Consider the following 27,037-nt stretch of genomic DNA (forward strand, 5'->3'; position numbering starts at 1 on the left):
ACTGAGACAAAAAAAATATGGTCCAAATGAAAGGACAGATCAAAGCTCCAGAAAAAGTACAACTAAGTGATGAAGAAATAGCCAACCTATCAGATGCACAGTTCAGAACACTGGTAATCAGGATGCTCAGGGAATTGGTTGAGTACGGCAGCAAAATAGAAGAAAAAGTGAAGGGTGTGAAAGTGAAATAAAGGAAAATGTACAGGGAATCAACAGTGAAGGGAAGGAAACTGGACCTCAAAACAACAGTTTGGACCAGAAGGAAGAAATAAGCAGTCCACCAGAATAGAATGAAGAAACAAGAATTCAAAAAATGAGGAGAGGCTTAGGAACACCTAGGACAAGTTTAAATGTTCCAACATCTGAATCATAGGGGTGTCAGAAGGAGAAGAAGAAGAGCAAGAAATTGAAAACTTATTTGAACAAATAATGAAAGATAAGTTCCCCAATCTGGCAAAGGAAATAGACTTCTAGGAAGTCCAGGAAGCTTAATGAGTCCAAAAGAAGTTGGACCCAAGGAATCACACACCAAGGCACATCATAATTACATTAGCCAAGATGAAAGATAAGGAGAGAATCTTAAAAGCAGCAAGAGTTCCATAAGAAGCTCCATAAGACTATCAGCTGATTTCTCAAAAGAAACCTTCCAAGCAAGAAGGGGCTGGAAAGAAATATTCAAAGTCATGAAAGGCAAGGACCTACATCCAACATTGCTCTATCCAGCAAAGCTATCATTTAGAATGGAAGGGCAGATAAAGTGCTTCCCAGATAAGGTCAAGTTCAAGGAGTTTATCATCACAAAGCCATTATTATTTGAAATGTTAAAGGGACTTCTTGAAGAAAAAGAAAAAAAATATGAACAATAAAATGACAACAAATGGACAGCAATCAAAAACTGAACCTAAAATCAAACACAAAAATAAAGTGAACAACTATAACAGGAACAGAATCACAGAAATGGAAATCACATGAAGGGTTATCAGCGGGGAAGGGGAGGGAGAATGGGGGATGGAGGGAAATGGTACAGGGAATAAGTAGCATAAGTAGTAGGAAGAAAATAGGGGGACGTTAAGAACAGTATAGAAATGTAGAACTCAAAGAACTTATATGAATGACCCATGGACATGAACTAAAGGGGGGCGGGTGGGAGGGTGTGTACAGAGCAGAGGAAAATAAAGGGGGGAAATGGGACAACTATAATAGCATAATCAATGAAATATATTTTTTAAAAAAGAAAAGAAAATGGTGATAGCCTGCCAGAGAGATATATATGCACAGAAAATGACAGGTGTGATTTTCCAGAAAAAGAGAAGTATTTCTGACTTACACTAAAATCCCTGGCTGGGAAACAAAATAAAGATGCAGAAGGATACAAACATGGGTAACATTAGGGAAGAACTTAAATTATGTAGGAATTTTTACTGCTGTAAAATGCAAATGGATACCACCAGGTATTTCTAGGTTGAGGCGGAGAGGACACCATGGCCAAAGGGTACAGGCAAAAGAGAGAACAGTGTGCCTGAAAAGTCAAACAGGGGTATTCAGGGTCTGATAGACATGCAAAGATTTTACTTTACCTTGAGAGCAACCAGAATGGTTTAAATAGAGTAGATATGACTAGATATGTACATTCCAGGAATCACTCAACTTGCTACTAATAAGGGGGTTTGGGAGGGGCAAGACAGAAGATGGGAAAACAATTAGCAGACAACTGCAGGAGACCTGTTGAATAATGGCAAGGCTTCATGAGGGCCACAGTTAGGGTGTGGACAATACAGAAGGAGAAAAGTAGCTGAACTTGAAAGAGATTTAGAAAGTAGACAGGACTTGGTGACATAGTGGCTAACAAGAATTAGGGAGATGAGTCAAGCACAGCTAAACTTCTGGCTCTACATGACAGAAGATGCCCTTACAAAAAGAGGAACAGGTTGAGAGGGAAAGTTTGGGGCAAGTTTAATCTGAGATGCCTGTGAGATAAAATTGATGATGCCTACATGATGAGGTCAGAATAGCAGTCAGATTAGAACGTACATACAGAAGAATGGACGTGGACAGTGTAAAACATAGAAATGAAAAAAAATTATTCATGAATAATTTACAGGAAAGGATGAAAGTTAGATCAAGGTACAGCTTTAATTTTATTTCCAAAAAAAGGTGTTCTTATGTGCAAATTAACAATTCTGAATGTTTTGATTTATAAGCTCTTTTGCATAAATAGTAAATAACTTAGAAAGGCAGTCTAACTCAGGATTTTTATCCGTACCTCCTCCAGTTAAATACAAACAATACTGTTTATTTTATACACTTCATATTTCACTTTACTGATTTTCTTGTTACAGCCCTCACTGGTGTAAATTTTCTAATTCTCTGTATAACTAATGCCAAAATAGTTGGCATCAGACTCCGTCTTCAGTAAAATATAACATAGCTTTCAGAAATAGTTAATGATATATTGAACAAAAACAAGATTATTTTCTGATGCCCACTGATGACATTCAAAACTTAAAATGTATACAGTTTTATAAGATAAATGGTATGTTGTATTTTTATTCATATGCAAAGCTGAAAAATTACTGATTTTAGATAACATAACTCAAAAGACTTAAAAGCAATTATTAATGTACATTTTGGGTATCAAAGAACAGAGCCATTCAATCACAGAAATAAAGCAACAGGACTTTTAAAAATCTTTCTACTTGACTAATAAATGCAGCATGAAAATATACACTTTTATCTTGATAAATGCTGTTTCAGGAGTAAAATTAATACACAAAAGCATTTTCTCTTTAATGTTCTCTGAATATAATATTACATATTACTACTTGAAGTCAAATCATTATGTTTTTCTTTCCTAATGACTATAAGGTAAAATAATGGCTAATGTCAGATGATCAAAATCTACATGACACAACTGCTCCCAAAACCATTAGCCAAACAGGAGTAATCAAAAAAATTATTTTATACCTAAAAGCTCAAAAGATAAATGGAAAAAATCATTGAACTGATCAAAGACATCCTACATATTTGAAATTTACCATTTTGTACTTAGTTTACTTTCTTTCTATGTTCCAGGAAAGACAATATTGTTTAAACTGATCCTTGTTCAAACAATTAGCAAGTAGAGGTACTCTCTGAGACTTAGTTTATAATTTTAACAATAGTATTAATCACATATTCATAAAAATCATGACTCTGAATTTTAGACTATGAATTGAGGATGACCTCTGCCAGAGTTCATGAAGCCGCATCTGTGTGAGAAACCCTGACTGGCCCACAGAAGAGAGGACCCCTAGGTGCAGCTTTCTGGTGACTGCCTGCTGCTTCCAAAACACTGGCCAGACATTGGCTCTGCTCACTGCCAGGATCAAACAGAGGCCAAAAGCCACTGTTCATGGGAACACAGAAATGAACTCTAACTAAATTATATTTTTGCTCTAAAGATTCTTTATTTTAGCAAAAGTTCATAAATGACTCAGGAAAAAAATTATACTTAAACAACTTTACAAACAATTAGCAAACTAGAGAGTAAACTGTCCTTCCTTTTCTGTCCTTCATGACATATGTTTTTAGACCTCTCTATCCTTTAGAATTAGTCAGATGATCTTATATAAGTAAAAATCACAAATGCCTGTTTTTATTCCTTACATGTTAGCTTTGGGGAGAGGAGGCTACATGCCCCTCTTCACCTATTCTTAAAACATTTTATTTTCAAGTAACTTCAAAATTGTATGAACCTCACAAAAAGTAGGATACAAAGAATTACTACACATCCTTTTCCCAGATTCCACAAATGTTAACTTACCATATTTACTTATCATTCATTTTCTTTTCCTCCCTCTCTTTCTACGCACACTTTTTTCCTCTTAAACATTTAGGGTAAGTTGCAGACATGATGCACTTAATATCTACATACCTGAGGTAAAAACCAAAGTAAGTCTCTAATGTAATCACAGTACAATGACCAAATGAGAAAATTAACATTGATAACAGTATCATTATCTAATCTATGGGCCTTATTCAAATGTCAGCAATTGTACCATTTCTGTCCTTTACTACAAAAGAAAACACAATTTTTCTTGGTCCAGGAACTAATCCAGGATGACACATTGCATTTAACTGTCATGTGTCCTCAGTTTCCTTTGATCTAGACAAGTTAATCCACTTTTCCTTGTGTTTCTTGACCTTGACACTTTTTTAAGACTACAAGCCATTTATTTTGTATCCTGTCTTTCAATTTGGTTTGTCTGATGTTTTCTTCTGAATATATTCACATTATACATTTTTGAAAAGAATGTCACAAAAATGATGTCTTCCTTTCAGTATATATCAAGAAGTACATGTTGTTGATCTGTCCCATTACCAATTATGTAAATTTTGATTATTTGGGTAAGTTAGGTTTTTCTATTTGAAAGGTACTATTATCCCATTATACTTAAAATTTTTTCACTCATTAATTTTAGCATCCATTATTAATGTTTCTTACCTAAACAAATTGGCATTTTCCATGGGTGATTTTTCTATATTGGAAAAATTATAAATATAAAATAAAATATAAAATATAGAAAAATTCTATATTTTTCTATTATTACTTAAAACTCTACCATAAGAAAAAGCTCTGCCTACTTCCTCGTTTATCTTTCCTACACATATATATCAGTAAGCACTCACGGTTCCTTATTTTATTCCACGGATCTTAATAAAATGCTAGCATTATGTATATTTTTTCTTTTCTTTAAATTTTCATTATTATTCAATTACAGTTGTATGCCTTTTCTCCCCATCCCTCCACCCCACCCCAGCCAAACCCACCTCCCTCCCCCACCTCCACCCTCCCCCTTGATTTGGTCCATGTGTCCTTTATAGTAGTTCCTGTAATCCCTTCTCCCCACTATCCCCTCCCCACTCCCCACTGGCTATTGTTAGATTGTTCTTAACTTCAATGTCTCTGGTTATATTTTGTTTGCTTTTTTCTTCTGTTGATTATGTTCCAGTTAAAGGTGAGATCATATGGTATTTGTCCCTCACCGCCTGGCTTATTTCACTTAGCATAATGCTCTCCAGTTCCATCCATGCTGTTGCAAAGGGTATAAGCTCCTTCTTTCTCTCTGCTGTGTAGAATTCGATTCTGTAAATATACCATAGTTTTTTTATCCACTCATTTGCTGATGGGCACTTAGGTTGCTTGCAGTACTTGGCTGTTGTAAATTGTGCTGCTATGAACATTGGCGTCCACAGGTTCTTTTGGATTGGAGTTTCAGGATTCCTAGGGCATAATCCCAGCAGCGGAATTGCTGGGTCAAAGGGCAGTTCCACTTTTAGTTTTCTGAAACTAAAATTCCATACTGTTTTCCACAGTGGCCTCACCAGTCTGCATTCCCACCAACAGTGCACTAGGGTTCCCTTTTCTCCGCATCCTCTCCAACATTTGTTTGTGGATTTGTTTATGTTGGCCACTCTGGTGTGAAATGGTACCTCATTGTGGTTTTAATTGGTATCTCTCTGATGGCTAGTGATGCTGAGCATCTTCTCATGTGTCTCTGGGCCCTCTGTATGTCTTCCTTGGAGAAGTGTCTGTTCAAGTCCTTTGCCCATTTTTTAATTGGGTTGTTTGTCTTCCTGGAGTGGAGTCGAGTGAGTTCTTGATATATTCTGGAGATCAGCCTCTTGTCTGAGGTATCATTGGCAAATAGTTTTCCCATACTGTTGGTTTTCTTTTCATTTTAATGCTGTTTTCTTTAGCCATGCAGAAGCTTTTTATTTTGAGGTCACATTTGTTTTTTCTTTCCTTTATGTCCCTTGCTTTACGGGACATGTCTGTGAGGATGTTGCTGCATGGAATGTCTGAGATTTTCTTGCCAATGTTTTCCTCAAGGACTTTTATGGTGTTACGACTTATATTTAAGTCTTTTATCCACCTTGAATTTATTTCTGTGTATGGCGTCAGTTGGTGATCAAGTTTCATTTTTTTGCACATAGCTGTCCAGATCTCAAAACATCATTTGTTTAAGAGGCTATTTTTGCTCCATTTTGTTCTCCTGCCTCCTTTGTCAAATATTGACCATAAAGACTACGTTTATTTCTGGGCTCTCTGTTCTATTCCATTGGTCTATGTGCCTGTTTTTAAGCCAGTACAAGGCTGTTTTGATTACAGTGGCCTTGTAGTACAGTTTGATATCAGGTATTGTGATCCCTCCTGCTTTGTTCTTCATTCTCATAATTGCTGCAGCTATTCAGGGTCATTTATGGTTCCATATGAATTTCTGAAATGTTTGTTCAGTATCTGTGAAACATGTCGTGAGTACTTTAATAGGGATTGCATTGAATCAATAAATCGCTTTGGGTAGTATAGACATTTTGATGGTTAATTCTTCCAATCCATGAACATGGTACATGCTTCCATTTGTTTGTGTCTCCCTTAATTTCTTTCTTCAGTGTTGTGTAGTTTTCTGAGTACAGGTCTTTACCTCCTGGGTTACGTTTATTCCTGGGTACTTTATTTTTCTTGTTGCTATATCAAATGGGATTTTTTTCCTGATTTATGTTTCTGCTGTTTCATTCTTCGTATACAGAAATGCCTTTGATTTCTGAGTATTGACTTTCTATCCAGCTGTTTTGCCAAAATCATTTATTAGGTCAAGTAGCTTTTTGGTGGAGTCTATAGGATTCTCCATGTACAATATCATGTCATCTACAAACAGTGACAGTTTCACATCCTCCTTTCCAAATTGGATGCCTTTTATTTCTTTTTCTTTTCTGATTGCTGTGACTAGGAATTCCAATACTATGTTTAATAGGAATGGTGAGAGAGGGCATCCTTGTCTTGTTCCTGATCTTAGTGGAAAAGCTCTAAGTTTTTGTCCATTCAGTGTGATGTTGGCTGTAGGTCTCCCATATATGTCCTTTATTATGTTGAGCAATGCTCCCTCTATTCCCACTTTGCTGAGTGTTTTTATCAGAAATGGGTGCTGTATCTCATCAAATGCTTTTTCCACACCTATTGATATGATCATGTGATTTTTGTCTTAGCTGATGTTTATGTGATGTATTATGTTTATTGATTTGCAAATATTGTACCATCCTTGCTTCCCTGTGATAAATCCCACTTGGTCATGGTGGATGATGGTTTTAATGTATTGCTGCATGTAGTTTGCCAATATTTTCTTGAGAATTTTAGCGTCTATGTTCATCAGCGATATTGGTCTGAAGTTTTCTTTCTTCATTGTGTCTTTATCTGGTTTTGGGATTAGGATGATGCTGGCTTCATAAAAACAGTTTGGGAGTCTTCCATCATTTGGATTTTTTCGACTAGTCTGTGAAGGATAGGGGTTAGCTCTTCCTTAAATGCTTTGTAGAATTCTCCTGTGAAGCCATCTGGTCCAGGGCTTTTGTGTGTTGGGGGTTTTTTGATTACTGCTTCTAATGCCTCTGCTGTTATTGGTCTGGTCAGGTTTTCTGCTTCTTCTTCATTCAGTTTTGGAAGATTATATTTTTCTAGAAATGTGTCCATTTCACCTAGGTTTTCAAATTTCTTGGGATACAGTTCTTTGTAGTAATTTCTTAAAATCCTTTGTATTTCTGTGGTATCAGTTGTAATCTCTCCTCTTTCATTTCTAATTGTGTTTATTTGGATCCTCTCTCTTTTTTTCTTGATGAGCCTACTTAAAGGCATGTCGATTTTGTTTCTCTTTTCAAAGAACCAGCTCCTGGATTCATTGATCCTTCGAATTGTGTTTTTAGTCTATATGTCATTTAATTCTTCTCTGATCTTGGTTATTTCCTTCCTTCTGCTTGCTCTGGGCTGTCTTTGTTGTTGTTCCTCGAGTTCTTGTAGGTGTAAGTTGTTGTATGAAATGTTTCTATCTTTTTAAGGTAGGCCTGTATTGCTATGAACTTCACTCTCAGCACTGCCTTTGCTGTGTCCCTTAAGTTTTGGGTTGTGAGTTCGTTTTCCTTTATTTCCAGAAAGTTTTTGATTTCTTCCCTAATCTTGTTCTTGATCCATTCATTGTTTAATAGCATGCTATTCAGTCTCCATGATTTTGAGTGTTTTGGGTTTTTTCCTTTGGGGTTGGTTTCTAGTTTCAGTCCCTTGTGGTCAGAGAAAATGCTTGATATGATTTCAATTTTCTTGAATTTGTTGAGGCTTGCTTTATGTCCTATCATGTGGTCTATCTTTGAAAAAGTTCCATGGACACTTGAAAAGAATGTGTATTTTGCTTCTTTGGGATGAAAGGCTCTATATATATCAGTTGAAACTATCGCATCTAGTGTACTGTTAAGTGACACAATATCCTTGTTGATATTTTGTTTGGAATATCTGTCCAATTTTGACAGTGGGGTGATAAAGTCCCCTCATATAGTTGTGTTGCTGTCAATATATTTCTTGAAGTCCTCCAAGATTTTCTTTATGTATTTGGGTGCTCCTATGTTGGTGCATATATATTTACAATGTTTATGTCTTCTTGGTGGATTCTTCCTTTGAATATTATGAAGTGACCTTCTGGGTCTCTCTTTATGGCCCTTCTTTGGAAGTCTATTTTGTCTGGTATGAGTATTGATATCCCTGCTTTTTTTCCTGTCCTTTTGCTTGGAAAATTTGTTTCCAGCCCTTCACTTTCAGTCTGTGTAGGTCTTTTGTCCTGAGGTGCGTCTCTTGTAGGCAGCATATGTGTGAGTAATGCTTTCTTATGCATTCAGCTATTCTATGTCTTTTGATTGGAGCATTTAATCCATTTACGTTTAAGGTTATTATCGATAGGTAGTTATTCGTTGCCATTTTTTCCTACCTGTGTTCCTCTCTCTTTCTCTTTTCCTTCCTTTCCTTAAAGCAGTCCCTTTAGCATCTCTTGCAGAGCTGGTTTGGTGGAGGTGTATTCTTTTAGACTTCTTTTATCTGGGAAGTTCTTTATATGGCCTTCTATCTTGTTGAGAGTCTTGGTGGGTAAAGTAGCCTTAGTTGCAGGCCTCTGTTTCTCATTACTTGGAATACTTTTTGCCATTCTCTTCTGGCTTGGAGCGTTTCCATTGAGAAGTCAGTTGCTAACCTTATTGGGGCTCCCTTGTATGTTACTTCCTGTTTCTCCCTTGCTGCCTTTAAGATTCTCTCTTTGTCTTGGAATTTTGCCATTTTCATTATGATGTGTCTTGCAGCGGGCCTCTTTGGGTTCCTCTTGCTTGGGATTCTCTCTGTTTCCTGCATTTGGGTGACTTTTTCTCTCCTCAGATTAGGGAAATTTTCCATCATTACTTTTTCAAACAGGTGTTCTATCCCTTGCTCTTCTTCTTCTCCTTCTCCTGTCCCTATTATACAGATATTATTATGTTTCATGTTGTCCTGCATTTCCCTTAATCCCTCTTCATTCTTTCTGAGCGTATTTTCCTTTTATTTATCTTTTTTGGTGTTTTCTTCTACTTTGTCCTTCAGCTCACTGATCCGATCCTCTGCTTCATCAAGTCTGCTTTTGATTCCTTTGACTGTGTTCTTCAGTTCAGACATTGTATTCTTCATTTCCTCTTGGCCTTGTTGATAGTTTGTATTTCCTTTTTCATGTTGATATAGTTTGCAGTGAGTTCATTGTAGTTTCCCTGTAGTTCCTGGTAGTTCTCTGTGAGCTCAGTGAGCTTCGTGATAACCATTGCTTTGAACTCAGTATCTGATAGTTGACTCGCCTCTATTTCATTTATCATTCTTTCTGAGGCTTCCTCCTGTCCTTTCATTTGGGGATCATTTCTTTTTCTTCCCATTGCTTGTGAGACTCTTCTTGTTAGCCTCTGATTCTGACTCCCTGAGTTTATGGTATGCACTTCTATGGAGAATGCCAGTGGGATTCAGTGGTGCCGTCCCTGTAGTCTCCTGAGCTCACTGGTCTTGAGCTGACATTTATGGGTCCAGCAGGGTCTAATTCTGGTCTTTTCAGAGCTCCTGGTTTTATTGTCTCACCTGTGGGAAATGGAGAGAGAAGAAACAAAAAAAAAAAAAAGGAGAAGGGAAGGAAAAAGAAAGAAAATACGAATGGAAGGAAGGAAGGAAGGAACGGAGGAAGGGAGGGAGGGATGGAGGAAGGAAGGAAAGAAGGAAGGAAGTAAAGAAGGAGGAATAAAAAAGATCAGAGGAAAGATAAGAAGAAGGAATTTTAACAAAAATTAAAATAAAAAATAAATAAAAGAAGGCAGGAAGAAGGAATAAAAAAAGAAAGAAGGACAGAAAGGAAGGAGGGAAAAGAAGAAAAAAATTAAAAAGTCTTCTACTGGCTTTAAACTGGTCAGGTCAGTTCTGCTGGTTTTCCTGTTGGTGAAACAGGAAGGGGTTGGTGTAGGGATTGGTTTCACTTTTCTCCCTTCAGTCAGCCAGGCTGCTGATCTGGGTGCACACTGATCCCCGGCTTTTGGTCTCTATGCCCGGGGAGCCAGGTAGCTGATTAGGGTGTGCGCCCACCCAGGATTTCAGTTGTGGGCTCCCAGGCCACTGATTGAGGTGCATGCCCATCCAGGGTTTTAGGTGTGGTCACCAGGCCATTGTTTGGGGTATGCACCCACCTGGGCGCTTTGGGCCTGTGTGCCCAGGCAGCCGGGTGGCTGATCTGGTTGCAGGCCCACCCGGGATTTCAGTTTTGGGCACCCAGGCTGCTGATCGAAGTACGCGTCCACCCAGGGTTTCAGGTGTGGGCGCCAATCCACTGATCTGGGTGTGTGCCAACCTGGCTTCAGGTGTGTGCTGGAGCTGCTTATCCAGTGTTCACAGTCCAGGGGCTGAGGGGGTAGGGACGCAAGAGGCCACAGCTGCTGCGGAGAGTTCTCTAAACAGCTGCTGAGTGCCTCTATTTTCTTTTTCTTTTCGAGAAATTCCTCCTATTCAACCCCCCCTGCTCCAAACAAGCACCTGGCCTCTCACACAGCCCAGCCTGGCTCTCTCCCAAGAATCCTGCAGCAGACCCTGCGCTGCGGCCAGAGGCTTCAGCCGCCCTGGTCCCCAAGCTGGTTCCAGGGACCTTATTGCCCTTAAGCACTCTTCTTACCGTCTGATCTTTCAATATCCTCTATCTTTGGTCTCCGATCTTCATATATGCTGGAATACCGTTGGCTGTTCGCTCTGTTCCTCAGATCAGTTAGGCGTTTCACTGGTGCCGAGGGGAAGTGGACTCTGCTCCCACCTATCTCGCCGCCATCTTCCTTCCCATATTATCGTATTATGTATTTTCTTGCTGAAGTTTTCCCTGAGTAGCCAGGGAGCCTCTTAATTCTGGCTCCTATATCTTTTTGATATATCATTTTTGCACTCAATTATTTTCTTATACAAGATATTTCAGGCTCATTTTTTAATCTTCCTGAAATCAGAGAATGATGTTTAGAAAACAAGACCTAGGTGTGTGTTGTGCTCATTGCTATGGATGTCAATGTTTCTATAACCTGTAGGCAGGGCAGTGGTTCTCACTTAAGGGTGATTGCCTCCCATGACACACAACTGAGGAGATGCTACTGTCATTTAGTGTGGGTAGTAACCAAGGTCATTGATAAATATCCCATCTTGCACAGGACAGGCTCTCCAGAACAAATAATTGTCTACTCCAAGATGTCAATAGTGAGAAAGTTGAAAAACCCTGAGCTACAGAATATGTTTATATATGTGCACATACATGCACATGTACAAACACACATACCCAATAACATTTATTTTTCAATCTGTGTAAAAATTAAAAATTCCTACTAATACCTCTATCTAATTTCATTTCAACACCATAGAGGTCATTCTACCTTTATCCATTCCCACATATGTAACTCCCTTCTCTGATATGGAGAAACTTGTCTCTTCTTATCAGCACCCCCCCAAAAAAATAAACCAAGAAAAAACAATATACACACACACATCTATCTATCTATCTATCTATCTATCTATCTATCTATATTTTTTCCTCAATCCCAGAACATACATAAACTGGTTTCAGAACTGCTAACTTATGAACTAGGAAAAACAAACCTAATACTAGAATTTAATGTTTGTTTATATTTTGTCTTTAGCTTAAGTATATCAGTCAAAATATTGTTAAAACTACTAAGGTTTGCTTTTTTTCTCCTTCAGCATGCGTATATTATTTATAGACTCCTGTCCATTTATTTCTGTCTGCATTCCATTTTGAGTTTTTCTCCTAGAATATTAATGATTTTACTGATTTTGAAATACTACTACAGATCTAAAAGTCAGAATTATACAAAAATATATAATCAAACAAGTCTCTTCTCTTCATGCCATGTATTTTGTTTCATGTTTCCCAATCATTCCCACCAGATTCTCCCTACCCTCTTTATAGGTACCCCATCTTATTAGTGGTGACCTTGTGTAGGTGTTTTTTTTCCACAAATGAGCAGATGCATGTATATATTCCTATTTCCCTAGTTGTCCACTGTATCTGTCTCCCTTCCTTCCCTTAATAAAATAAATTCTACTCTTTAGCTTAACATATGGTCACTTGATATCAGCTACATTTTTCAGCTTCTTAACAGCTAGGTTTGACCATATGACTAAACGCCGATAGCACAGTAGCAAAAACAGAGGATGTCTTCTAAGTTATGCCTTGAATTCAAAAAAAAAAGTGAACATGGCCTCCCTTGCCCCTGCTACCTTCCTAATGAGGCCTGGCAATGGTCATGAAAGTAGCCACTTTGGACCTCAAAATGAAAACCATTTGCTATGAATGCAAGAGTCCCTGACAACACCTCTTCTGGACTATTACATGGAAGAGAAATTAAACTATATCTCTGTTTGGTCACTGTATCTTTTATTACCTTTGTTACAGCTGTTTACACAATAGCCTAACTATGAAGGTGCTCAGGTGGAGAGAGCATAGCAATAGTGGAGTAGGAAAAAAGAGGCATGAGCAAAAGTGGTGTAAATGAAACTAAAGCGTCTGCATGAAGGAAATGGGACCGTGAAGGAAATGGGAAGAAAATAAAGGGTTTTTAGCAGGGAAGTGATAACTGATTGGTTTTATACTTTAAAAAGTTTATTCAGTCCACACTTAAGGATGGGTTGATGCAGGTAAAGAGTAGTTACAGAGAAGCCATTCAGGAATATAGGCAGTGGTAGCACAGGACAGCAGGGCCAAAGAAAAGTAAATAGATTTAGGAGTTACTTTGAGAAGTGTACAGACCCAGCCCCCTCAGAATAACTCTGAGTCCAAGTGCTCACCTTCTTCCAGGGTATTGCTGGGACTCTGCCCTCATCACCAGAAGTATAAGCTTCTTTGACCATCCCTCATCCTTGGAACCTCAGCTGACCCAACTATCCCCAACACTGCAGAACACCTCTTCTCTTTTTTCTAAGCCATCCCACAACATCTTCTGAGATTCCTGCTCTATCATCAGTCAAGTCTATTGTTTCATTATCTTCATAGAACAATCCATGTACCTCCTTGCCTCACCTGGAGGCCTCAGTGCCCTCAGGAACCTCACTTCTCCAGGAACCCTCATACACCTCCTTGTGATCTACTGCCTCTTCCAAAATATCACCTATTCTAATCCTTGGAAAAACCTATTTTCTTAAGGTTTACTTTATCTGGTCATAAAATCTTCTTCAATTCTGTCATCTGTCAACATCCTTGCCACAACCCAACATTCACTATAGAATTTATGTTAACCAACTCATGACCTTCCTTCTAATCCTAACTCATGTCACCCGGTGAGGATGATTGCACCACTCAGGTTTTAGGGTCTCATTCCAAACAAACTAGTCTTCAGCTTTAGTTACCTAGTCCCACAGTCACACCAAAAAATCATCTAGTGTTCAATAACTGCACCACATTCAAAATCACCAACTCAAAATAAATCACGTTGCAACTGTAACCCCCAGCTTTCCAGTTCATTTCCCAAGTGCATTCACTGGAACATTACTGGAACTTCAGTCTAGAATGCAAGACATTCTATAAGAAAACTTCCCTGACTCTTCTAAAATATTAATGATACAAAATACAAAGAGGGCAAGATCATAACAATACATAACAAAAAATAATGTGTAAACTCTGACTAGACTGTGTGTGGGGTTAAAAAAGATTTAAAAAGACACTTTGGTGACAACTAGGGATACTTGAATATGGAGAGTACATTAGATGATATTATGAGATTCCTTTCAATTTCCTTTGGTGTGATACTGGTATTGTGGTTTTGTAGGAACATGATCTACCCTTAAGATGTATGCTGAAATATTCAAACCTGAACAGCTACGTCAAAGGGTATATATTTTTATTTTTACATCTAATGCCAGATTGTTTTTCCAAAAGACAATAGCAAGTCACACTCCTGATTGTGCTATCCCTTTTATTTCAGCTCCACAGTAAGTTACCAGTCTTCTTAAAAATGCTGCCACTTATGAGTCCTAAAATCAGTACCCATGTTACTTTCAAAGGACCAAAAGGAGGAGTTGAGGAAAAACACACCATCCCCACCTTAGAATCCTCACTCTACTTTTTCACTCCACTATTAAGACATCTACCTATTTATACAATACTTATCTTTACGTATTTTCACACCAAGTTTACTAGAAACTCTTTGCAATAGGCATAGTTATTACTCAATCTTTCTTTAATTCATTCAGTAAATATCAATCACCTACCATGTGTCAGGCACTCTAAGCACTTGAAATACACAAGTAAATAAGATAGTCACCATCACTGCCCACATGCACCTAATATTCTTATGAGACAATCCAACATTCAGCAATTAATTACACAACTAACTCATTCATTACAGTTATGGTAAATGCTTTGGAGAAGCAACCAGGGTGCAACGAAAGCTTATAATCCAGCACACAGTACTGAGAATGACCTAAATGGGCTTTCAATATTGTTTATATGTGGTCTTTCGTACACAAGTCTCATAATTCGAAGTGAATTTATATTTTACACTTTAAATTTGATATTAAAGTCTATTATTTTGAAGTTGATGATAATTTACATTGGGCTAAAGTAAAGTGATCTTTACATTATGAATGAAAAGTTGCTAATAACATTTAGGATGCAATTTACTCCTTAAGGGTAATAACTATAACTTTGTTTTAATTATTTAAATGTAATGGCTGTTACTAAATTGGTTATCACTACATACCCCAAAGGCTGACAGAATCACATTTTGTCAGGTATTAGAACTATCCTGTATATAAATGAGGTCACAAAATTGTATTTGCTAGAAAATATTCTATATTGGTTCTGATTCATAGAAGCAAAGACCTCTTCTTTCTACCCTCAAATTAGTCAACTATAAGCCACTATATTTTATATCTCCATACATTTTCAAGTTTCATACCTAAAAAAACAAACAAAGACAATAATATAACAAATCTTCTGTTAAAGTGCACTGGCAGTCTTCAGAGTAAAGAACTATTTTACATGTAATGTATAAAATACTAAATGTTCATCTAGGGAAGCTCATAAATTTATCTGATAAAACATGATCTAAGATATATAAGTATAGGATTGCTAAAGAAAATAAAAGTTACTCTAAACTAGTATGTCAGTTTAATTAATTCAAGCTTTTCTTATTCCACTTAAACACACAGTAAGTAAATATTGTATCAAATTCCCTAATTAGTAAATCTTCAAGCTATTTTCTTGAACTGGATGGATAACAGGATCTCAAATGTTTGTTTTTACCTCGAATAACATAATTGTCTAGTGCATCTTCCATTCTCTTCAGTGCTTCAGTTCTATTTGAACCATATGTGATTAGCTAAAATCAAACAAACAAAAAGATTTATACAGATACATATACCATCTAACAAAAAATTCATCCTATTAAAAATTAAAATATTTCATGACAGAGTTCCCATAATCTTTCAAATTTCACAGTGGGTCAGTTTATATTAAGTATGTCAATTAAGATTTTTCTAAGTAAATAAATATTAGAGTCATGCTACTTCAGACTTTTCTCCTATTTTTCACTACCAGAGTAGAGAGCTATTTGAGATAAACAAAAATAAGCATAAAAATATATAAGGAAAGATATGATAATGAAACATCTGGGGTAGTGAAAGATTAGACAAGATGTTTTCTCATTCCCTATGTCTCTGTGGTTTCTAAGCTTCACACCCTGAATAGCTAACATTTACAAATAACATACCATAGAAGCTAAAAAAAAACCCTTACTGTTCTATATGATTTTGTGTTTATTTACATGTATCTTATACATATTAGCAGTAAAATAATACCTTAAATATTCATGAAAGATTTTTCTGGTTATAAAACCAGTCAATTTGTACCTTGCATTTTAGTATATTCAATATATTTATATAATACATTTAGTATATTTTAGTACTTTAATTAGTTTGAAAATCAATTTTCAGGACTGCTTCTGAACAGATATGTATTTACCTAAAAATGAAAGCATTATCTATTTAAATCAATTTATACTATTTTATGTATTTTTATTAAAGTGTTTCTCTAACAAATAAAATACCTAAAGCTCATTTTAACAAGTATAAAAACAAATGAAAAAAGAAAAATAAAAAGTGATGTATTTACTGAATCTACTTAAAAGTACACCACCCCAAAATGGGGGAAACAATCTAAAGAAATAAGATTTTTAATTAAAAAGTCATCCTTAAATGCAAGTATAAATCTTCAGAGAAAATAGAATTTCCTAAATAAAACCCATAATATTAACTATGACAGTCAGAATTTTATATTCTTTTTTTAATCTATTTATTGATTATGCTATAACAGTTCTCCCATTTCCCCCCCCCACTCCACTCCATCCTGCCCACCCCATCCCTCCCTCATTCCCCCCCCCATAAGTTCATGTCCATGGGTCATGCATGTTAAGTTCTTTGGCTTCTACATTTCCTATACTATTCTTACCCTCCCCCTGTCTATTTTCTACCTACCATTTACGCTACTTATTCTCTGTACCTTTCCTCCCTCTCTCCCCCTCCCAATCCCCTGTCGATAACCCTCCATGTGATCTCCATTTCTGTGTTTCTGTTCCTGTTCTAGTTGTTGGCTTAGTTTGCTTTTGTTTTTGTTTTAGGTGTGGTTGTTAATAACTGGGAGTTTGCTGTCATTTTTACTGTTCATGTTTTTTATCTTTTTTCTTACATAAATCCCTTTAACATTTCATAAAATAAGGGCTTGGTGATGATGAACTCCTTTAACTTGACCTTATCTGAGAAGCATTTCATCTGCCCTTCCATTCTAAATGATAGCTTTCTTGGATAGAGCAATCTTGGATGTAGGTCCTTGCCTTTCATGACTTGGAATACTTCTTGCCAGTCCCTTCTTGCCTGTAAGGTCTCTTTTGAGAAATCAGCTGACAGTCTTATGGGAACTCCTTTGAAGGTAACTGTGTCCTTTTCTCTTGCTGCTTCTAAGATTCTCTCCTTCTCTTTAATCTTGGCTAATGTAATGATGATGTGTCTTGGTGTGTTCCTCCTTGGGTCCAACTTCTTTGGGACTTTCTGAGCTTCCTGGACTTCCTGGAAGTCTATTTCCTTTGCCAGATTGGGAAAGTTCTCCTTCATTATTTGTTCGAATAAGTTTTCAACTTTTTGTTCTTCCTCTTCTCCTTCTGGTAACTCTATGATTTGGATGTTGGAACATTTAAAGTTGTCCCAGAAGTTCCTAAGCCTCTCCTCATTTTTTTGAATTCTTGTTTCTTCATTCTTTTCTGGTTGGATGTTTCTTTCTTCCTTCTGGTCCACACCATTGATTTGAGTCCCAGTTTCCTTCGCATCACTATTGGTTCCCTGTACATTTTCCTTTGTTTCTCTTAGCATAGCCTTCATTTTTTCATCTAATTTGTGACCAAATTCAACCAATTCTGTGAGCTTCCTGATTACCAGTGTTTTGAACTATGCATCTGATAGGTTGGCTATCTTTTCGTTGCTTAGTTGTATTTTTTCTGAGGCTTTGATCTGTTCTTTCACTTGGGCCATTTTTTTTTGTCTTGGCATGCCTGTTACATAAAGGGGCAGAGCCTTAGGTGTTCACAAGGGTGGGGTAACGCTGGTTGCTGCGCTGTGAGGCTGTACGTGGGGGAGGGGCGGAGAGGGAGCAATGGCGCTTGCTCTACTATCTGCTGGATGTCAGTCACTCCCTCCACCACCAACAATCAAACTGGGCCCTTCTGGTGCTGCTTCCCAAGTGCGTGGGCTTGTGCACACTCTAGGCCCCTATGGGTCTCTCCAACGACCTCTCCTGTGAGGCTGGGAGTCTCTCCTGCTGCCACCCCAACCCCCACAGGTGTTTTCAATCAGAGGTTTGAGGCTTTATTTCCCCCTAGCTAGAGCCCTGGGTTGTGTGGTCTGTTTTGCTCCCCTGACATTCCTCCAGGTTTATCTATGGGCGAATGTGGGGCTGCAGGGTCTGCCAGCCACCACCTTGTGGGTTCTGCTAGTTGAAGCCTGGCCTGCCCTGTTCCATTATCCGCCATCTCGCTGGGTCTGCCAGCCCCTGCCTTGCTGCGAGTCCTCTCCGCCCCGGCTGCCCATCTCCACCCCTCCTAACTGTCTGGATGAATGTTTCTTCTTTATCTCCTTGGTTGTTGGACTTCCATACAGTTTGATTTTCCGTCAGTTCTTGTTGTTTTTTGTTTTTAAATTGTTATTGTCCTTCTTTTGGTTGTGCGAGGAGGCACAGTGTGTCTACCTATGCCTCCACCTTGGCCAGAAGCCAAGAATTTTATATTTTCTAAGATCTTAAAATTCTAAAGATTTTTAAAAATCTAAAGATTTGAGTACAGTTGTTAATGTATTCAGGAAAGTCAAATTTCAAAGACTGGTGGGCCAAAAGACACCCTATACTCTTACATAAAATTTAATTATGTCAAGTCTATATAATTAATGATCTATAAAATTTGAAGAAAAAACATAAAAAGTACTTTAACAAACACAGACTATCAACCAAACTATTTGACATCGCCTGCCATTCATTAGTTTTATCACAGGCAATTTTCAGGAATGCCCCCCCAAAAAACACTATAACCCCTTCTCACTGCAATAGACTGGGTTGGTCACATTCGTTAGGTAATTTTGTTGTAGGGGGTGGGGAAGCTTAGTAGTTTGATTTGATTTGATGGAGGAGGAGGGAGTGTTGCAAACTAACATGATATTGAAATGTCTCTCTTAAAAGAAAATCTATTCTACTTTCATTCTTCCATAAGTACATATACTTGTTTAATTTTAGCACATGAATCAAATAAAGGACCAATTTCAAACTTTTTAGTTAAACAGGTCCATTGCCTTTCCAGAAGAAAACTGAAAGAAACCTTTAAGAAACAGAACTAACTTTGGAAATCATTGGATCATAATAAATGCTAATGTCACTTCCTGGTTGGATGCCACTGTCAACCCGGACCTGGAAGACAGAAAAAAAAATGAAAGTAACTTCATATTGTACACAGAGATGTTTTTCTAAGAAAAAATTAATACCCATGGAACAGATGAATAATTTCAATCTCAACATTTAGCTTCTAGAAAATAGAGCAACAATCTAGAAATATATAGAGACAAAAATATCTTGGTCTGTTAATATGCTGTCCAACATATTTTTTGCTTTCCTATTAAATGAAGAAACTAAAAAACAGGGGGAAAAAAAAGAGTAGCACTTATACATCACTATCCTGCAATATGTTTGTAGCTTTTTGATGGTGTCTCTATCTTAAGCACAGCATGAATGATGCCCCTTCTAATCACTCCCCACTGTACCCTTCTGAGAGTTCCACTGAGGACCCCAGTCAAGCCATACTCATGAGCTCTGCTCATCAGCTCTATAGGTAAGCTGGTCCTGGAGCTTTCGTGTCTGTAACACTTTCTTTTTTTGCCTCACCCTCTCAACTGTAAAACACTATTTTTCTGTTACTGTTAGGCCCTGAAACTTTAATGTTTACACAGCTTTTTTCATGGATTTGCTTTGTAAGGACACAGCCCCAATTAGAGTTCTGATTATGCTATTTTAATGGGGGGAAAAATAGCACCAGTTCAAAAATTCTTTTGAAGAGTCTGATTGCTGTTAACCAGCCAACAAGTTAGTTAGTATGTTGCTGATTCTTGTTTTCATTTCCCAGTTTGATACCAGCAATAAGGCACAGAGGTTAGCCATGTAAAACACTTTAAATGAGCAGTTGCTGAGGATGAAATAGTTACTAAGCTATTGTGCCTAAATTTTGGAATCTAAAGTATTTAAAAGCTAATCCAAATACTACTTAAGACTGTCAAGCATGTCCTAGGGGTCTTGAAAATGGAAGAATTTAATTGAAGCTGCTAGAACAGCAGGACTTAGATGCCCAACATTGTAAAGGGGTGGGAAGAGAAAAGCAGAAGCTCACATAGCTCCTCACCTGTGGGAAGAAGCCTTTCTAATAAACAGCAGCTCATCTGTCTGCAGCAAGGCAGAAAAAGGTCAATCCAGCGGCTGTTAGGCCTTTAACATTTTAATTTAGGAAACTGCCAAGGGACTACATGTAGAACCTCTTGTCTAGGACATCCACATGAGGATATGATGATGGCTTTATTATGGTGACATCAAAAAGATAAAGTATAGTTTTATTCTCTTTGTAAGGTTTTAGAAGATAACTTTATAATTAATCCAGACTGCTTTTAATTTTGGTACTTGTAAACACAAAATGGAAAGATTTGTATTTGCACTCACATTCATATAGGAAAGTCTTAATTTTAAATGAAAGTCATTCGGTGCACTTAAAAAATATCCTTGGCCTTCTATTTTCTGAAAACATACTTCAGGACATAAACTGAAGTTCTATAAAATTCACAGTGTTTACAAAAACTAGAAGAGAGTTAATGGGACAGCTGTGAAAGCAATAAAATCATAATCTATCTTCTCCCACATTTAAATAGTCCCAAAATGGTAACTAGTAATCAAGTGACATAACAGAAGACAGCTCTGAGCTTACAATTTCTTAATTTTAGTGGCAAAATGTTTAAGAGCTCATTTTACCCCTACGTATTATTTAAAACCATAGCATGCTTGCTAAAGCTGTACTTAAAATTGAGACTGATACAAGTTCTAGAACTTTTTTCTTTTAATGTATTCCATTATCCACTCTATAAAGTGATATAAAGTCAGTGTGGAACTTTGATGTTCAACCCTCAGGTGAAATCACAGACAATAAAGAATATTTACTACAGTTCATAATTTAATATTCTCCTACAGTTCATAATTTAAAATTTTAGTTACCTTGAATAACAGCATCCCAAGAGTTAGGTTACCTAGGGCTACCAGATATAACTATGTTTTTGTTATTTATTAAAATTATGATTACAGGTGTCATTTTCATTCAAAAATGTATAGGTTAAAATCAAGATGTATTATATATAATCAACACATATCTCTGTATAAGGAAATCTACATTTCTAATTTAAAAGTGTAACAAGAAAACTCCTTATAATTTATCATTTATGCATCTTTTTACAAATAATAATCAGCTTTTTAAAATATCTAACAATGAAATAAAAGTAAAATCACGTCTACATTCCTCCAAGTGAAAAAAAAAGGCTATACAAAAAATATATTTAGCTTTTGTACTAAAAGCTTTAGGAATAAAGTCAAATAAAATTATTCACAAATTTCTGAGCAGAACAAAATTGCAGCCTGAAAATAACGTATTTACAAATATGGTGGCCAAAGATAAAAAGAAAGCCCTCATGTTTGCCACAGAAATAAATTTTAGGCTTAAAGAGGCATGTGAAAAGTACAAACCATAAGTTAGCTCTGAAGTGTGTATTCTTGTGACCAAAATGGTAAGAGACACAAAGGAATTCCTATGTTAAAAATGACTGATTTAGTTTAAGAAGACAAGGAGGAAAACAACCAAGCACCTATGTATGAGAGGCTTAAACCACTGCTCAGAAACCTCTGGCATAATTTAAATGTCTTTCTTGTGTACCAACAGTGGATTCCGTGAAACTATAAGCCGTCTCCCACCCTTAATTCTCAATTCACCTCTCCCCCTCAGCACAACTCCCAGCCCGCGCTATGTCTACCTGACAAGTGACAGCCCAATCTGATTAAATGCTTCCAAGGCAGGGGACTCATGGGCCTCCATGACAGGCCAAAAGTGATCACCATGGAGATACATAATTACAGCTGTCAACGCATCTACTGTCCTGCTGACATCAATTTGATTGCTCCCAGCAATAATGATAGACAAAGCTTAGTGTGCACTCTCCTGAACCCAATCGCTTTATCTATTCCTTGGTCCATTTAGCTGACATGAAACATTCACACAAGCAAATAACAGCAGTAAGCAGAACATTTAAGGCATTTTAATTGTTTTTTCCTTCTATGGATAGCTCACAACCGCAAATGTTATTACATAAAACTCCTGCCGCAGCATTAATTGAAGAAAGATTTGGAGGGACAAAGACTGTAGGGGGTATAGTTGTCCATTATCACTTGTACTTTCAACAGGTTTCACGTTTGAAAATTGCAAATTGCAAAAACTTGTGAGGGCAAAATGTTTGACATTCTGCTAGCTATTACAATGGTGAAAACTTCTGACAACTAGAGTAATCATTATGAATTCTTATTTAATACTTTTTGTTTGGTTAAAAAATGTTTAGATGTGTCCCTATGATACTTGTTTTCTCATCTGCTATTCAACATCACATAATGCCTGTTAAATCTTTACAATTTTTTTTTCAGCCTTCTGGCTTTGAACACAGCATGGAGTCTCCAGTCCTAGAAAGGGTCAAGTCCCTTTAGAAAGCACATGGGCAAAAACAATTTAAAAAAGTGAAATAAATCACATATCCAATAACATCTTCTAATTTAGAATTCCTCCTGTAATCTTTCACCATCTCCATGCCAGTAATCAAACTAAATAATCATATTCACAGATGGTACAGTCTTGTCATCCACTAGCTAATATCATGTCATATATATGTATATATACGCTTATTACCTTGATTAAAAGAAAGGGTATGTCCTTGTTCTTTTTATGCAACAAAAACTATTTGAAGAAATGTTAAATATAAAAGAACTATGGAATAATGATCGCTGTCCACTTTACTCCATAAATGGAAAGTGATCACTTTTCTTTAACTGGTATAAATAATATGTACTTAATGCCCATGACACGTAACAAAATGAGGTAGCTTGTTTTCATTAATCTATTTCAATTAACAAGATGATTTTGTGCTTGAATTTCTTGACAACTGACTATAAAGGGAAACTGGATTAGATTTATTAAACAGTCAAATTGTAACATAGAAAAGTCATTTCCCATTCTTAGGATTCCATGCTCTGTTTATTTACAATTTTCAAGAGAATTGGGAACATTGTAAACTATCATTTATTTAGATTTAGAAGTCAGATGTTGCCAGACTTTCTATCAAGTGGATTCTGACTTCCTGCACATTACAAAATATTTAAAAAAACAAAAAACTGTGATTCTCCATGAATTTCACTTGTCCTTCAATTTATACCCTTTGGTGTTGACGTGTTTTAACATAAAAGTATGATATAAATCAGAATTTTTAACGCCTTATTTGGTATTACAGCTTAATGACTTACACCAGGTAGATGTATTGGTTCTTGATACTGTGACAATCTCCCAATAGATGGTAAACCAAAAGACTTGTAAGGGTCCTGAAAGTTTAAAAGGAAAGGAAGCACAGTCTTTGAGATATAAATCAGCACGAGGTTAAATATTTATACAATGAAGAAGCATTTATAGGTCTATTTTTCAACCCACAGTACTTACCAAATCACAGATTTCAGAATATTATTGTCCTATACTCACTCTATATAACCTAGAAGTGTATTTAAAAATCAAACAGAATTGTGAGCAGAATTGAGCCTGCCCTTGACCATAGTTTACTGAAATTGGTAAAATTCCAACTTTTTATAAATCTTCTTAAAATGCCTTGGGCAAAAGTAAAATAACTTAGGCACTACATCAAAATACACTCAAGAACAACAAATGTAGTGCACCAAAGATATTTGTTTTTCTTACTCTCAAAACAGCTTACATGTGGGAAAATTTGAGAATTTTGTTCTTCAAATAAAGACCTGAAAAAATTTTCCACATGGTAGTAGAAATGTGCTCAATTTGTAAATACCTTAGATAGTCAGGAAAAAAATTACGTAAGTTCAGTGTCACAGTAATAAGAGAGAAAAGAATAACATTTCAAATAAAATAAAAAGCATGAACAAGCCAAAACATATTTCTCAAGATCCTTAAACAACACTTCAAACAAGTTCTAGCATTCTTAAACACAGATACCGCTCATTTATTTTTTATCTCGACAGGTGGGCTTCAATGTCTAAAAGTAAAAGACGGTATAAACGTTAACTTGCATTCTAGTTTTAATCATGTGAAAAAAGCATATGTTGAGTGCTTTATTATCTGATTTATATAGTTATATTTATAAAATAATGTAAATGTACTATATTGAACTGAGTTTATGAGTAAAACCCATAATTAAAATTATGAATGAAAAGTTTTATTAAAAATTTGGCAATTTAAATTTCAACTGTTACTTTCATGTAATCATAAGAAATAAACTTTTTAGAAAAAAACTGTTGGAAAAATTTAAGTAAATATTGAAATAACATCTATTGTGCACTCAGGTCAGGCTTTTAAAAAATATGGAAACAATGCTTCTGTTTATTTCAAATGTAGTTTGAAACAAGGAAACAAACACAAAACAAACACAAAAACCATTGTCCATTGAAGCACAAGAATATTTAATGCTCTGTGGCCCCTTAAACTGATCAGTAGCTATTTCTCCATCCAGAAAACACACACACACACACATTAAGTAAACTCGATCCTTTAAAGTCATTTTGAATTATGTCAAAATTATCTAACCTTATTTTCTGGTTCAATTCTGGATTACATAATCAAATACTTGACACAGATTATAAAACATTAACTTCACCTTGTTGTTTAACTGTACCTCAGCTCTCAAGACTCAGACACAACCACCATCCTTCCCCCCAACATCATTCATTTACCTCAGCATAAACCCGACATTCAACTGCCCAGCCGTTGATGGGAATATCAGCTTGTGTGTGCCTGAGAGGGTAACCCTTGGCAACACGGATCATTTCTTGGACTAGGTCCAGACCAGTAATGCATTCTGTGACAGGATGCTCAACCTGCAAGGCCAAGATCTGCCAGTCAATAGGTGTACGAATAGGTAAATAAATGGAAATAAGCAAGAACAATTTCAACGATTTCTAAATAAAATAAGGCCAATTACATTAACATCTAATCATATTTGACTAAAAAACTAAGAAAATAAAATGAAAGAATAAACACAATACAGTACAAAGCATAAGAAAAACTTATACCTAAAAAGTATTTGTAAACTATCTGTATTACTTTTCCCAGTTTTTAATCAGATGTAGTCCAGCAATGTTTAACACTTTAAATTTTGAAACTATTTCATAACTGAAAATTACACATTTAACTGCAGTCCTCAATGTGGCTGATAATAAACCTATTCTGTTACACTTAGCATGGCATCTAGAGAGGCAGCTGTGGTTTTCCAAAGCACTAGTCTAGCCTATGTCTCGCCTGCTTGCATGCTTTCACTAACCTGTCCTGACAAGCAACCAGATTAGCGTACTCTTACATCAACGCAGTGCAGCAGAAGGGAGCAGATGGATCCTGCAGGTTGTTTTCCCTCCAGATTTACGTGGGGAGTGCTTAGCATGCACAATAGCAAAACTGAGCCAGTGAAATCACTCTGCTCTCTCAGCAAACTGCTGATAACTACTGTGGATGATGCTGTCATGGGAATCCCTGGCCTTCTACACAAACACATGGGATACACATGTACAAAAACATGCACTGACATATAGGGATACTAACAGGAATACACATCATTTTAAATTTGATTGATGGCTTACAAGTTCCTAACCTTAACTAAGCTAAAATAAACCACTTAATGGCACTAGAACAGATAATCTGTCTCTCACCTAAGGCCTTGAATAAATTTGAAAAATTTAAATAAAACTTTGGCCACATCTTCTGCTTTGATATAATTTCTTCTCTCATAAAAATTAAACATTTTCCAAATGTACTCCACAATAGTTTCTTTTTCATCACATGTTGTATTTCACACATTCTCACACTGAAAAAGGTCAGTGGACAAACGAAATGCCTTCCATCTCTAACTACACTAATTGAAAGACAGGACTTAGTTATTATAATAATCTTGAAGCTTATCATAAGGAGACAATGCCATGGTCTTAAAAAAAAAACCTTTGTAAAAATAAACAGATGGCATCCATAATTAGCTCTGTGTATGGTATGAGTTTGTTTACAGTTTCAACAACATTTTAAGACATTTTGACATAATTTTAACGACAAATCATTACTAAAATAAGCATCTAACCTTTGTAAAATAAATGAGACACTAAATAAAGCCCTTAATAGATAGTTTAAAATATATATTTTTGAAAGCAAATTATGGTTTCATGAGAAACAAGATTCTACAGCATAAATATAATAAGAAAAGAACAAATGTAAAGCCTTCTATTATTGGTAGAAACAAATTTCATGTGAGAAAGCATTTTATCATTCTAAGTATTCAAGAGGTGAACCTACTATGTACCAAGGGCTTTATATCAACACTATTGCCAGACCCCTGTTGGGTGAGAAAATAATATTAAAAGCTAAGTGAATGATTTAATTTTATCTATGTCTAGTGCCCAGAAAGTACATACTATATACTAGGCAATGCCTTAAACATTCAAAATATAAAACTAAATATCCTTATTTTGAAACTATCCTCATCAAAAAACTTTTGAGAATCTGGTTCATGTACAGTTATGACGCAACATAAATGTGTGTAAGTTCCAAGAAAATGAATAAAGGGATCCACCAGATAGCATGATTACATCAAAGATTAATATACTGACATTTTGGTATACAACGTCTGTCCAGAAGGTATCTAGCCATGTAATATGAAAAATAGAGACATTTACTGAAGAAGATACGAGATGCAAGAAACATTGTACTTAGGACAGTGATGCCTCAGTCCCCTTCAAAGTAGGCACCTCGGGACCTCACACAGTTCTCCCAGTCA

The 27,037-nt window shown here is 36.3% G+C and overlaps 1 protein-coding gene across 2 annotated transcripts in view; it reads right to left on the reverse strand.

Annotated features, from left to right (window-relative positions):
• PCCA (propionyl-CoA carboxylase subunit alpha) overlaps positions 1-27,037 on the reverse strand; it is a 473,714-nt gene that overhangs the window by 209,353 nt on the left and 237,324 nt on the right. For both annotated transcript variants that reach the window (XM_024578839.4, XM_024578842.3), the window contains exons 13-16: positions 24,957-25,100; positions 23,511-23,585; positions 19,266-19,334; positions 15,639-15,714 (exon numbers count right to left, since the gene is read on the reverse strand). In XM_024578839.4, coding sequence (XP_024434607.2) covers positions 15,639-15,714; positions 19,266-19,334; positions 23,511-23,585; positions 24,957-25,100 — 364 coding nt within the window. The remainder of the gene's footprint in view (positions 1-15,638; positions 15,715-19,265; positions 19,335-23,510; positions 23,586-24,956; positions 25,101-27,037) is intronic.

The sequence above is a fragment of the Desmodus rotundus genome, chromosome 13 (genome assembly GCF_022682495.2).
Source record: "Desmodus rotundus isolate HL8 chromosome 13, HLdesRot8A.1, whole genome shotgun sequence".
Classification (NCBI taxonomy): domain Eukaryota; kingdom Metazoa; phylum Chordata; class Mammalia; order Chiroptera; family Phyllostomidae; genus Desmodus; species Desmodus rotundus.